The sequence below is a fragment of the Panicum virgatum genome, chromosome 1N (assembly GCF_016808335.1).
Source record: "Panicum virgatum strain AP13 chromosome 1N, P.virgatum_v5, whole genome shotgun sequence".
NCBI classification, from domain to species: domain Eukaryota; kingdom Viridiplantae; phylum Streptophyta; class Magnoliopsida; order Poales; family Poaceae; genus Panicum; species Panicum virgatum.
Genome location: NC_053145.1, coordinates 52,253,466 through 52,265,862, shown reverse-complemented (window position 1 = coordinate 52,265,862; position 12,397 = coordinate 52,253,466). Strand labels below are relative to the sequence as shown.

General features: G+C 45.3%; 2 protein-coding genes and 1 pseudogene across 4 annotated transcripts; all 3 read right to left on the bottom strand.

Annotated features, from left to right (window-relative positions):
• Positions 1-2,321: 2,321 nt before the first annotated feature.
• On the bottom strand, positions 2,322-4,275 carry LOC120656562 (E2F-associated phosphoprotein-like). Its single transcript, XM_039934689.1, has 3 exons — positions 4,087-4,275; positions 3,716-3,881; positions 2,322-2,771 (listed from the first exon to the last, which is right to left on the bottom strand). The coding sequence occupies exons 1-3, from the start codon at positions 4,166-4,168 to the stop codon at positions 2,510-2,512; spliced, it is 510 nt and encodes a 169-aa protein (XP_039790623.1). The 5' UTR covers positions 4,169-4,275; the 3' UTR covers positions 2,322-2,509.
• Positions 4,276-4,719: 444 nt separating this feature from the next.
• LOC120656561 (bifunctional nitrilase/nitrile hydratase NIT4) lies at positions 4,720-8,184 on the bottom strand. Of its 3 annotated transcripts, none has more exons than XM_039934686.1 (5): positions 7,831-8,184; positions 6,574-6,765; positions 5,727-6,032; positions 5,253-5,534; positions 4,720-5,137 (listed from the first exon to the last, which is right to left on the bottom strand). In XM_039934686.1, the coding sequence occupies exons 1-5, from the start codon at positions 7,973-7,975 to the stop codon at positions 4,965-4,967; spliced, it is 1,098 nt and encodes a 365-aa protein (XP_039790620.1). In that variant the 5' UTR covers positions 7,976-8,184; the 3' UTR covers positions 4,720-4,964. The 3 variants fall into 3 exon arrangements, with proteins under 3 accessions (XP_039790620.1, XP_039790621.1, XP_039790622.1); XM_039934687.1 differs by having other exon boundaries at positions 5,727-6,020; XM_039934688.1 differs by lacking the exon at positions 7,831-8,184 and having other exon boundaries at positions 5,727-6,077; positions 6,574-6,697.
• Positions 8,185-9,554: 1,370 nt separating this feature from the next.
• Positions 9,555-12,090, bottom strand: LOC120656560 (annotated as a pseudogene).
• Between the last annotated feature and the right edge of the window lie 307 nt (positions 12,091-12,397).

Genomic DNA, 12,397 nt, shown 5'->3' with positions numbered 1-12,397 from the left:
CGCATGCTACAGTGCCGCACCTATTAGGAACCCCTGCTGCAAGGGCCCCGGCTCATTCGCGGCACTCGCCCGCATTTAATGCTGCTAGTGCGCAGGTCAAAAATTTTCGCCATCTAAACGCTTGCAGTATTGAGGACCAAAATTTTTTGGTTCCACAGGAAACGTGTGCCGGTCCGAAAATTTTTGGGACTCTTTGGAAACTAAACGGCCGCTTATCTTTTGGATGGGTGGTGAAGGGTGTGTTTAGTTCATTTTGTATTTTATATTTTTATGTTTTTGGAAGAAAATTTTTAATATTCGAAGTATTAAATATAGACTAATCACAAAACTAATTACAAATCTTGTCTGTAAACTACAAGACGAATCTAATGAGCCTAATTAATTCATCATAAAGTATGTTTACTGTAGTATTACTGTAACAATTTAGTGTCTAATTACGTCCTAATTAGACTCATTAGATTCGTCTCGCGATTTACAATCCATTTGTATAATGCGATTTATTTTTTGACTATATTTAATACATCATGCAAGCGATTTATAAAATTTTTATATTTTACGTTTTCGAATACGAAACAAATCTCCGCTCCCTCCCCGTATCTTTCCAGCTCCGCTCCCTCTGGGATCTGGCCTCTGGCGTGGCAACGAAGAACCACCGTGCATGGAGATGGAGTCGTCGACATCGTTTTCGACCGAAAGCTCAGGCAGAGGCAGCGGCCAGCGGGCAGGGGATCGAGGAGTCGTGGACATGGGATGATGGGGCACACTGCTTGGCCTTTGCCCTGCTGAAAGATCGTTATCGCGCCGTGCGTGCGCGCGTACAGATGCCTCCCCCACAACTTGCGCCTGGATGGGCGATGCCGATGCGGGGGGGAGTGCCGCGCCTGTGCTCCGCCCCCGCCTTGGGGTTAGGGGCGCGCGGGCCAGGGCTGCGCTCGTCCCCGCCCGGGACGACGGGGACGCGCGGGGCCGCCGGGGCGCCGGGGCTAGAGAGGACGCGGGAGGCAGGGGGATTAGCGGCTGGACGCGCGACTCTGCCGAGTGCCGACGACCCAGCGCCTAGCTGAGCTGAGTCAGGGAGAAGAATTATTAAGGATGGTTGCCGTAAACGGGCAAGTTCCGGGGCTTCGTTCGCCGCCGCCGCCAGACCAAGCGCATGCCGCCCGGGCACGGGCAGCGACCGCGACGTGCATGGGCAAGGTACCTGAACCGGCATGGCGGCGGTGGCGGCGGCGCGACCCTCGCAGGCCAAGCGGGGGATCCCGAAGCCGGCATGGAGCCGGAGGTGGTGGCACGCTGGCACTGGCATGGCACGGCTCCTTGCCAGTCACTTCACTTGGCTGAGCTGTGTGCACTGATTGGTTGACTTGGCCGACGACGACGGACGGACGGGAGCTAGCGTTTTTTCAGCGGCAGGGTGTGTGGCTGCCTGGCTGGGGTAGATCGTTGTGGATTGGGGACGACGGACGGAGCCCGGGCGGCATCATGTCGATCATGACCTGTGTCGACGAAAGGGATGGCGAATGGACGGGCCACCGGCCTTCCTAGTTTTGGATATGATCTGCATGTCTCATGTCTCGCCTGGCTCGCGAGCGTATAAGGCCTTGTTTAGATGCACAAAATTCTAAAATTTTATAAAATTATTTATCACATCAAATATTTGAACGCATGCATGAAGTATTAAATATATCTAAACAAAATAATTAATTATATAGTTTGACTATAATTTGTGAGACGAATTTTTCGAGCCTAGTTAACCCATAACGAAATAATAATTATCAAATATAAACGAAAGTGCTATAGTATTTTACACTCAAAATTTTTCGCATCTAAACAAGACTAATTCGAGCCTGCCGGGATGATGAGATGAGCCCCACCCGGCGAAGTCCCCCCATGGTTTCTGTGACCCAAAGTGGGCATGTCGGCGGTCCACGTACGCCGCCATCCCAGATGTTAATTTTTTTTACTGCAGTCCACATCAATGATTGCGGCAAGTATTGCAGAAATCACTAGCAGTAGTTTGTTCGAACGTTCGACTCATTCCAAGTTCCAGATCGAGGTGCTACAAATTTCCTTGCAGATGCTGGAAACTGCACCCCACTACTGACTGCTCTGGAGGCTAGCTACGAGCCGTCTCGATGTCCTTCTGTTCAACCAGACATGCCAAGGTGCTCATGTTGCTTGGCCGTGCGCAGCAGTTCACCAATAATAATCAGAGGGCACGCACCACTGTCTGGAGCTTGGGATCTGGAGGCATGGCCATCATGGCTTGGCTTTGGGATCTGTTTGCCATCCTACGCATACATACCTCATCGGCCATGATCTCGCACGGCCAATCATTAAGTGCCACTATAACAAGCATGGATTCAGGACAAAGAGCAACAGAGCTACTGAAGCATGACGTTACAGAGTGATTATTGACACAGCGACTAAATACAATCCCGTACAACCGCAGTGTGTATGGATTGACAAACTTGTACAGCAGCAATCCCCAGAACATCACCACCAGAATTCAGGAGTTGCTAGGGATGACATTAAAGAAGTGGTAGACTTCATCCTCGTCAAACACTCCAACCTCAGTTGAGCAGACCTCGCAACAGACAGGGTGATAAGCTTGTCCCTTGCTTTCAGCCTCTGATGTAGTGGTAGAAGGATCAGCAGCCTTCCCCTTGCGGTTTTTCCTCTTGCTCTTGCCCTCTCGTAAGATCTGATCAGTCTTGACCTTGCAGTTGCGCACAAACATCGCGCGGTACTGGTTTACATACTTCTCATGCCTGAACATCAACAAAAGAACATTCAACAATTAAGCATCAGAAGTTCTAAAAAACAACAATATCAGTATTAATTTCATAGTGATTAATATCTGAGAGAAACAATGCAAGTAACTTACAAAGATAACAAAAACATCATCATGTTTTCATCATACACCCCTGATTCTTTTTATATGGGTATACTTATTCAAAACCATATTCAGTACAAACAAGTCTTATGACTGCATAATCTGAATAATTCCAGCTCGTAACTGAATACTAACAAAGCCATCCATAACTAACCATTGGGAGGTTCTATGGATCAATAGGACCAGAATAACACTCGATCAGACAGATAAGAATAGGGATAACTTCTTAAAAAAGGTATTTCTCAACAATATTCAAATGGAGACAGTAATTACAACAGAGAAGAATTCGCAATTCAAAGAGATAACCCGAATAATCAGGAACAATAAAAATAAAAAGACTGTGTCTTCTGGTACTTTTCACATCTGGGATTCCCATTCTTGTAAAACAATAGTTTCAGCAGAACACAATTGTCCGTCACAGAAAAGTTACTTAGATGCTCCTCATAAGTAAACACAATTGTGGTTCTCCACTTCCAGGAGTGTTTCTCCCATACTAACAGAAATGTCATTCAGAAATAATAGTATAATAGGCCATGAGTTTATAAGAGATATCTCCTAGAATTGTGAAATTGCCAGTGAATTGGTTAATTGTTGACAATGGTTTGCACTTCCATTTCACAAAGGCATTCCCGTCAACTGATAGGCTCATTACCATAAATCATCACTGTAAAGGCTTATAGAATACCATAAGGAAAAAATCATTACTGAAAATGAAATTTACTTTGGTTACCAAGAACTAAATAGGGTAACCTAAACAAATTCATCTGATCCATGATTTCCCTTCTTGAATGAGCACTAAGTCAAGCAGTAATGGCTTACCTCTGACAATCCAAGCATAGGGTAGTGAAACAGGCTGGGCAGCTGAGCACGGCATCAGATGTGCGGCCTTTCCTCTGCCTATTAATCCACCGCTCATCGACGTCATCCAGGTCGGGGTCGTAGAACTCGGGCTCGACGGAGTAGTCTATCTCGTCGTCGCTGGACACTGCAAATTAAGAGACGGAACGAAACAGAAAAAAAAGGCAAATCAGAGACATTATTTCAGGGCACTAGAGAAGAATAGGAAATCCGCTGTTTCTTGCGCAAATTGCCGAGGTAGGGTTCTCGGAGGAGGGGGGAAAAGAGAGAGAAGGGTTTATATGAGGATAAGCCGTCTGAAGCAGAAGATGCTAAGGGGATTAAGCAGTCACCTAGTTCGCGCGGATCCACCGGGTCTCCGGCCTCCGCCTCCATCGGCTGCTTCGCCGCCGCCTCGGGCTTCTCCAGCTCCATGACCCTCTCCTCGCCGACGCGTTCTGGTTCTGGTCCTTTCTCCGACGATCGGCGGTTCCTCGCCCGTGGCTGGGCCTGGGCCTAGGCCGATCGATATTGGACATAGTGGACCGAATCATGAACCCTCTTTCGGCCCGTTTTGTAGGTGAAATGTTTTTTGGTCGGTCACGTGACTCACGTCGATGACGCCCTGTCGCCCTGCAAAGCTGAAACTGAAACGTGCCTGTCGTTTTGCTGCAAAAAAAAAAAAACAGAAAATGCATGAATGCATGATACTTGTATTACTTCTATAATGACTTTTTTTAAATTCTTCTGCAGTGACTATCTAACCACAAGTGATTGTGTCTGAAAGTGAATCTCTAGGTCATCAAATTTGAATTATCGAGTTTTCAGTCACTTAGCTCATTTCAATGTCTAGATCAAATTTTGGAAGCTCTACCAAATAAGCTTTTTTTTAGAGGAACAAGCCCTCACAAGCGGCAGCGTGGGCCTATAATCTAGTGTTCGCCTTGACTCGTGTCTATGTTTATCGCATAAAGGGCACGTGCAAATGAACACGCAGCTGCGAGGACTACTTTGTTGAGAGGGCACAACCTGCATAGACGTTGTTTATCATTGAGACGCTGTGCATTCCTTTACAAGCAACAAGGAACACTAGGTGCGTCTGCCATGTTTTCCACCTTCCTATATACATTCACTAAAGAGAGATACGAGTTCAAAAGTTACAACTCCCATCCAAGACAGACCCTACCAGCCACCAAGCTATTGGTTCGGTTCATGGTCGGGTCATAGTCAATCAGTAAGACTTAGCACTGCTATCACTCTTCATTGCTGGAGTTTTCTCAGCTGAAGAAGTGAAGGACACAGGGAGCTGTGGCTGGTCATTCACGACCAAGCTCAGGACCTCAGGTCGAGCGTAGTGGCCCACCACGTCGAAATCAAACTTGGCTCGAACAATTTCTCCCAGATCTGCAAATGGCAACAATATAACATGAATTTTTAAGAATTCAAAATTACTACCAAAACAACTATGGAAACAGAACTATGCTTGAGCAAAGCATGTTGTGTTTTTTTGCATTATTACCAAGGTCGGCTGTAATCAGCGCCTCTCCGTCGTAGTTGGGACCTGCCAAGACTTCTCCAGATGGAGAGATGATAACGCTGCCTCCAGGGCAAACAACAGTGTCTGCAGAGGGCTCTTCACCTAAACCACCAAACTCGTACTCCGGTGGGGGAGGATAGTCCTTTCTGCAGCAGAATTGGTTTGCTGACAAGACAAAGCATCCACCCTCCAAGGCAATATGCGTCATGGAGGCTTGCCAAACAGGCCTGGAATCAGCAGTGGGGGCACAATATATCTCAATACCTGCATATAACATAACAGAAGAAACTCAAGTACTTGTGGTACCGACGCTCCTTCAGCAAGAACTTATGTGATTTGCGCTGAAAGTATATTTCCCCCTCATTTCAAGGCTTGCATCTAATCCAATGAACTCAGGAAATAATGATTCATATAGCAGTTGTTAAAATTTTATCAGCACAAGATTCTACTTCTTACCTTTAGCATAAAGCGCTGTCCTCAAAAGTGGCATTTTATTTTCCCAGCAAATAAGGGCCCCAATCTTTCCAAGTGGAGTATCATAAACAGGAATTGTCGATCCATCTCCAAAACCCCATATAATTCTCTCTAATGCTGTAGGCATGAGCTTGCGGTGCTTACCCAGATAACGGCCAAGAGGATCAAAGAAGAGCACTGAACAATAAAGTGTATAACCTTCCCTTTCAATCACCCCCATCACCAAGAAAACCTTATATTTTCCAGCCATAGCAGCCAAGCGTGTCACCTCTGGACCTGTAGGTCCTTCTTCAGTAGGCAGATATACAATTGTGGTTGAAAAAAACTACATGTCTATAATAATGAAAAAAATGAAAATGTATACTGTGATAAATGGAAAACTAAAACAGTGATACAAATATATAACAAATATAGTCACTAACCCTAAAAGGGATCTTAAATTACTGGATAATAGGAATCAGTGTCAGCAATGGATTAAGATGGCCATAACAAGTAGATGAAGCATCACTACCAAGTACCAACGAAGGACCAACTTAGATGATTTTCCACATACTGCACTGCAAACACTATCGTTCATCAATTGGATCAGGAAAAGTGTAAGGACTATTAAATAGTTAGCAGTTTTGGAAGGCTGTAGAACAACCTATTCCTACCCAACCTTCTACAAATTGCCATACATCAAGCATGCAAAAAATAATGATGTTCCCAAACTCAGGCAGAAAATTATGGAGAAGCTAACACCTAAGTGCCTTAAGAGACAGTTCAACAATGATGAGAGAAGTAATATAAAGAACAGATATGTTCCATAGTATTTACACAATCTACATACCAGGCACATCTATAGCAGCTGCGTGATACCTCTGGAATGCTTCCTTTCCCTTGTCTTTTGGATTAGAAATACTAACACTGATCCCAAAACCAAAAGTGGATCCTCGAGGATAGCCTCCAATGAAAGCTTCCGGAAACACAACTAACTGTGAACCATACCCGGCAGCCTCTTCTATCAATCTCTCTGCTTTATCTGTAGCGAAAATAGTACTATTTACAACAAATCCATATGTATAAGTTCATTGAAATGCATTTATCTTACCAATGATACTACAACTTTATACATATCCAGGTAAAAGTAGAGAATCATCCATTCATGTTCCTCTCAGGGGCAATGGCATTGGTTGGATGTGATGGACAATGTGGAACGTGGGAACTGGGCCAGAACACAGCATACTACAACTACAAATCTTGAAAGTGCAACTGAAATGCATTTTTTGGTTTTGCAGACTTTTATTTGTTTTAATAGGAAAACAATTAATTCAGATCACTGTATGTGGTTTCTTTCAACAAGACAAGCAAATACTCCCTCTGTTTTTATTTACATGTCATATTAGGTTTGTCCTAAGTCAAACTTGGCAAACTTTGTCCGAACTTATAGAAAGAAATAATAACATTTACTATACCAAATTTGTTTCACTGAATCCACCATGAAGTATATGTTGATAGTGCATATGTTGGATAGTATAGTTGCTATACTTTTTTATAAATTAAATTTGGTCAAAGTTAGTCAAATTTGACTTAGGACAAACCTAATACAATATGTAAATAAAAACAGAGGGAGTAACAAGCTTCGCGTAAACACTGTGACACATATGCCTCCCATGCCTGCTAACTTAGCTAAACTTTAGTAGTATGTGTTTGCTGCAAGCTGCATAAAGATCCTCCAGTGAAATCTGCCAAATAGAACGAATGACTTCCGTACTCATGAATAAAGGCAGCCTTAATGCTGACCATTACTCATCAAGCTTCAAAACTAATGAGCTAGAAGAAGCAGAACTAAATCGCTCGGGCAAGGCGCTCTCCATCTAAGGAGTACAGATGCAGACTGTTGTGAATCTGCCCTCCTTTCGCCTACACCTATCAACCGCATTATGGCGGCGCGCCATCACATCCCAGATTTGAGCTTGCGTGCTACAAAGGCAATAGGGCGAGCAGCTTGCAGACAGCAAATGAGAGGGGAAGAAGTGCGTGTACACGGCCGCACTCGCACTTGTACGCGCGGAAGAAGAGGGGGGAAACGCGAGCGCGTGCGTACCCAGAGTGGCGGGGGTGTCGTAGAAGACGGTGGAGGCCTGCACGACGGTGGCGCGCACGGTGGTCGCGCTCGGGTCAGCGCCGCCGTTCATCTCCACCTCGTTGATCACCGGCCCGGCGCCCGAGCCCGAGGTCACCAGAGCCATCAGTGTGGGCGGAGAGGCTTGCTACTGCCGCTTGCTCGGGGTCAACGCGGAAGTGGGGGGACGAGCTCAGGGGAGCACGGGGTCGTTGTGCCTTGTTCGCGTGCGTGGTTTCTCTTGGATTTTTGGATTGGCGAGGCGAGGGGGAGGGAAGACTGGAACTGGAAGAGGAACGATCTATCACGACGCTTCTAGGCTTTTCTGTTTTTCTTCAGTTTATGTTTTCCTTTAGCTTGGCCTTGTTTGGTTTGTGCTCTAGAGATTTAGAATGAGATTTGACAACTAATTACGGTGTCAAAAGGGGGGGAAGACTGGAACTGGAAGAGGAACGATCTATCACGACGCTTCTAGGCTTTTCTGTTTTTCTTCAGTTTATGTCTTCCTTTAGCTTGGCCTTGTTTGGTTTGTACTCTAGAGATTTTAGGGCCCCTTTGGATCACGGGGCAATTGAAGGAATAGAAAAAGATTCCTGTACTGACGTCAGCGTGCCTTTGGAAGGCAGAGGAAAAACATAGGAACCATTTTAGAGGAACGAGCGTTATCTCACTGTAGCTGCAGGAAACGTAGCATTCGGTTGGAGCTCATGGAAGAAAACTGTAGCCGCAGGAAACGTAGCATTCGGTTGGAGCTCAGGGATTCCAGAGAAATCGAACTTGGTTTCCTTTCCTGCGTCTTTCCATTCCTACGGTTTTCCTCTCCTTCACCTGTGTGCCAAAGGGGGCCTTAGAATGAGATTTGACAACTAATTACGGTGTCAAATAAAATTAATTTATAAAATTAAATTCAGAACTCCTGTGCTAGTAACCCTGAAAAATATATCGAGGTCTTTGGCCTCGCGATTAGATGATGGTTACTGTAGTATCACTGTAGCAAATCATCGATTAATTACTGTTATTAGATTCGTCGCGAAAAGTTATACCCATTCCTAAAAAGATTTTACAAATAAATTTTATTTAGTATTATATGCATGTGAAATTTCTTTTTTTTTTTTGAAAAATGCGTTCCAGATACCAGAAAGAACGGCCGAACCAAACACGGCCCTTGACCTTTACCTTTACCTTTACCTTTTCCTTTGGTCTCAAGGTCACGTGAGATTCCAAGATGTCGCGGCTACGGGCTACTGGTGGCTACACATGCCTGCCTGTACATGTATAGTCATCAATCAGTTAAAGGAGTAGAAAATCAGACTTGCAAGGACGAACCCAGTCTAGAAACTAGCTATTTTATTGGATGTCATTAGGTTCATTTGCAACATTTCTATCATCTTTACTTAAAACATTTCTATCATCTATATTGGTTGCTAAAGAAAAATGGTTGTGATTCAACACGATCTCATGACATACTCTGGCCATGGTTCTGAGGATGTCTTTTCTATTTCTTTTTTGCTGATGGAATTATTACATTTGTCCAGATGAGGAGAATGCCGAAAATAGACAAAGTGGTGATTGATAACGAAGTGATTGTCGTTTTCGAGTTTCGACCCACATGCCCTTGATAGCATCATTATTCTTGGTCATATCGATCCGACTGTGAGAATCAAACCCATCACTGTCCTCACAATCACTTTATCAAGATTACTTGACAACAATATATCATTCCTCACAATCGGTAGGAGGATGGGACCTCTTTGTCCAGATTTTCTCGATTTTCTAGCCAGATTTTCTGTAGGATAAGGATAGGATCCATTGTAACTGAACAAGTTTATTATGAAATGTACAACAGAATCCCACAATTATTGTGATGCAAAGGCCACTTGCAATCGTTGCATAAAGGGAGATTAAAGATATGTGGTCATTAGGTCGTCTTCGAAACCTCATCCCTCTTTCCAGCAAAAGTCTTCTCTGCATCAGAAGTGAAGGAGACAGCCGGTTTTGGGTCTGTTTTCACCACCAAACTCAGCACCTCAGGTCGCGAGTAGTGGCCCACCACGTCGAAATCAAACTTGGCTCGAATGATCTCTCCAAGGTCTGTGAACCATATCAAGCAATTTCCAATGAGAATTCTATGTGCTCTAATGCACATATTAACCTACCATGTCCTAATGCAAATATGATACAAATAGAAACTGAGATATTCTGCCTGGAATCTATTTGAAATTTTGAATCCCTTGGTTTCTTACCCAGGTCAGCTGTAAGGAGGGCCTCGCCTTCATAGTTGGGACCTGCCAATACTGTTCCAGATGGTGAAATGATGACACTTCCCCCAGAACAAACAACAGATTCTGGTGATGGCTCTTCCTCAAAGACACCAAATGTTATACTCGGGAGGGGGAGGATAGTTCTTTCTCCGGGTGAACGGGACTGCTGACAACACGAAGCATCCCCCTTCAAGGGCAATATGTGTCATAGAAGCCTGCCAACTTGTCATGCAATCAACAGTGGGAGCACAATATATCTCAACACCTGCACAAACAAAGACTCATTATGGAAGATAAAATCAAGTAAATGTGACATTGTGCATTTCAGCATTACACCTTATGATTTCAATGTATGCCTGCCTTCTGTTTCGGATGTCGGGCTAAGCAAGAAATTGGGATACCTTTGGCATACATGGCTGTCCTGAGAAGTGGCATTCTGTTTTCCCAGCAAATGAGGGCACCAATTTTTCCAAGAGGGGTATCATAGACAGGTATTGTAGATCCATCTCCACACCCCCAAAACACTCGTTCCAGTGCGGTTGGCATGAGCTTGCGGTGCTTCCCTAGGTATTTTCCTAGTGGATCAAAGGTGAGCACTGTGTTGTATAGTGTATATCCTGCCCTTTCCACCACGCCTATCACCAAAAACACCTTATATTTCCCAGCTAATGCAGCTAACCGGGATACTTCTGGGCCTGCATTCATCAAATAGAATGTTTGTAAAGTGATCCGTAGAAATAGCAGATGTGTACATTCGTGAAAAATAAACATCGATACATCAACATCATTTTAGAATACCAGGCACATCTATGGCTGCTGCATGATACTTTCGAAAGTCTTCCTTTCCCTTGGCAGTGCGATTGCCGACAACCAGTCCAAAGGTAGACCCATGAGGGTAGCCACCAATGAAGACTTCCGGAAATAAAATCAACTGTGAGCCATATCCAGCTGCCTCTGCCATCAATTTCTCCGCTTTATCCGTAGCAGTAGCACAATGCGGTGAGGAAATTTACAGATGCCACATTTCCAAAGATATCCGACTTAACAAAGCTGATAAAGGGATTATTGTATAAAAGATGCGATCTAGTACTGGGTAGGAACTGAGGTGGCACATAATAGTACGACGATGAAGATTTTATTTAAATGCCTGTGTCGGACCTGATCCTCCAAGCAAGAAAAACTGTCCACGAAACTCACCCACCACTATCTAAGAAAAAGTTGTATCCATTACTTTTCCCATTTAGTTCATTCACCCTGAGAAAACCATTGCTCCTTACATATGACTAAGATCAACATCACTGGAAATACACGGCAATGTCTATTTGAAGAGATGCATCATGTCAATCAACCGATAAGTAATAAAGAAATGAAAGCTACCATATAATGGCACTGTCACAATTGAGCTAAACAATTTCGTTATGAATATTTACAAGTATCAGCCATCAATCTACACAATTCAATATGCTAGTTTTGGCGAGACAAACAATCAAGCTCCTTGCGCACAGCACCAATCCAGAGCATGCGTGCCACACGGGCCAGACAATGAATCGAGCACCATGTGCGCTACGCCGCAACTCCCAAAATTGAAGCAACCACGGTAAGATAGAGCAAAACCACACGCACCGAGAGTGGCAGGGGTGTCATAGAACACGGACGACGCCTGCACGACGGTTACCCGCACGGTGGCACCCCCCTGGTCGGCGCCGGCGTTCATCTCCACCTCCGCGATCACGGATTCGCCGCCGGAGCCCGCTGGAGCCAGGGCCATCGTTTCCGAGTACCGAGCGATCGCCCGGGTCGGGGGAAGAGGACCCCGGGGCTCGGGAGCGGGCTACTTGTCGTGCTTCTTGCGGAGGTAGTCGCGGACGAACTGGTCGCGAGCGAACGTGCGCGCGCGCTGGGGCTCGATGTTGGCGTAGGAGAGATGGATGCCGAAGGCGAGGAGGCCCGCGCCGAGGGCGAAGAGGGAGGCAGTGGAGAGGAGCTGCCGGGGAGTGGACGGGGAGCACCACCCCATCCGTCGGGGTTGGTGGGAGGTTTATAAGGGAGAACGGAGAGTGACGGCGGTGGCCGCAGGAAGACGAAGGCTGGAAAGAGATCGGTTGCTCTGTTCTGTTCTCGCCGTTCTCGCTCTGTCAGCCCAATGTCCTGTTAGCCAATGTAGGAGAGGGAGAATGGTGGAAGGATAATCGGTACTAGTGAAAATGCCTGTGTTGTTTTTTCTTTGTGGCTCATCTAATATGGTTTGAATGACTTGATCCACTTGTCCCGATTTTCTTGCTATGGCT

Coding starts and splice junctions, on each gene's coding strand:
- LOC120656562 (XM_039934689.1), bottom strand. CDS start 4,168: ATGGAGCTGGAGAAGCCCGAGGCGGCGGCGAAGCAGCCGATGGAGGCG. Junction 3,882..4,086: donor GGTGGATCCGCGCGAACTAG/GTGACTGCTTAA, acceptor CTTAATTTGCAG/TGTCCAGCGACGACGAGATA. Junction 2,772..3,715: donor CTATGCTTGGATTGTCAGAG/GTAAGCCATTAC, acceptor GTTGATGTTCAG/GCATGAGAAGTATGTAAACC.
- LOC120656561 (XM_039934686.1), bottom strand. CDS start 7,975: ATGGCTCTGGTGACCTCGGGCTCGGGCGCCGGGCCGGTGATCAACGAG. Junction 6,033..6,573: donor AGCTGCTATAGATGTGCCTG/GTATGTAGATTG, acceptor TGCCTACTGAAG/AAGGACCTACAGGTCCAGAG. Junction 5,535..5,726: donor GACAGCGCTTTATGCTAAAG/GTAAGAAGTAGA, acceptor TGTTATATGCAG/GTATTGAGATATATTGTGCC.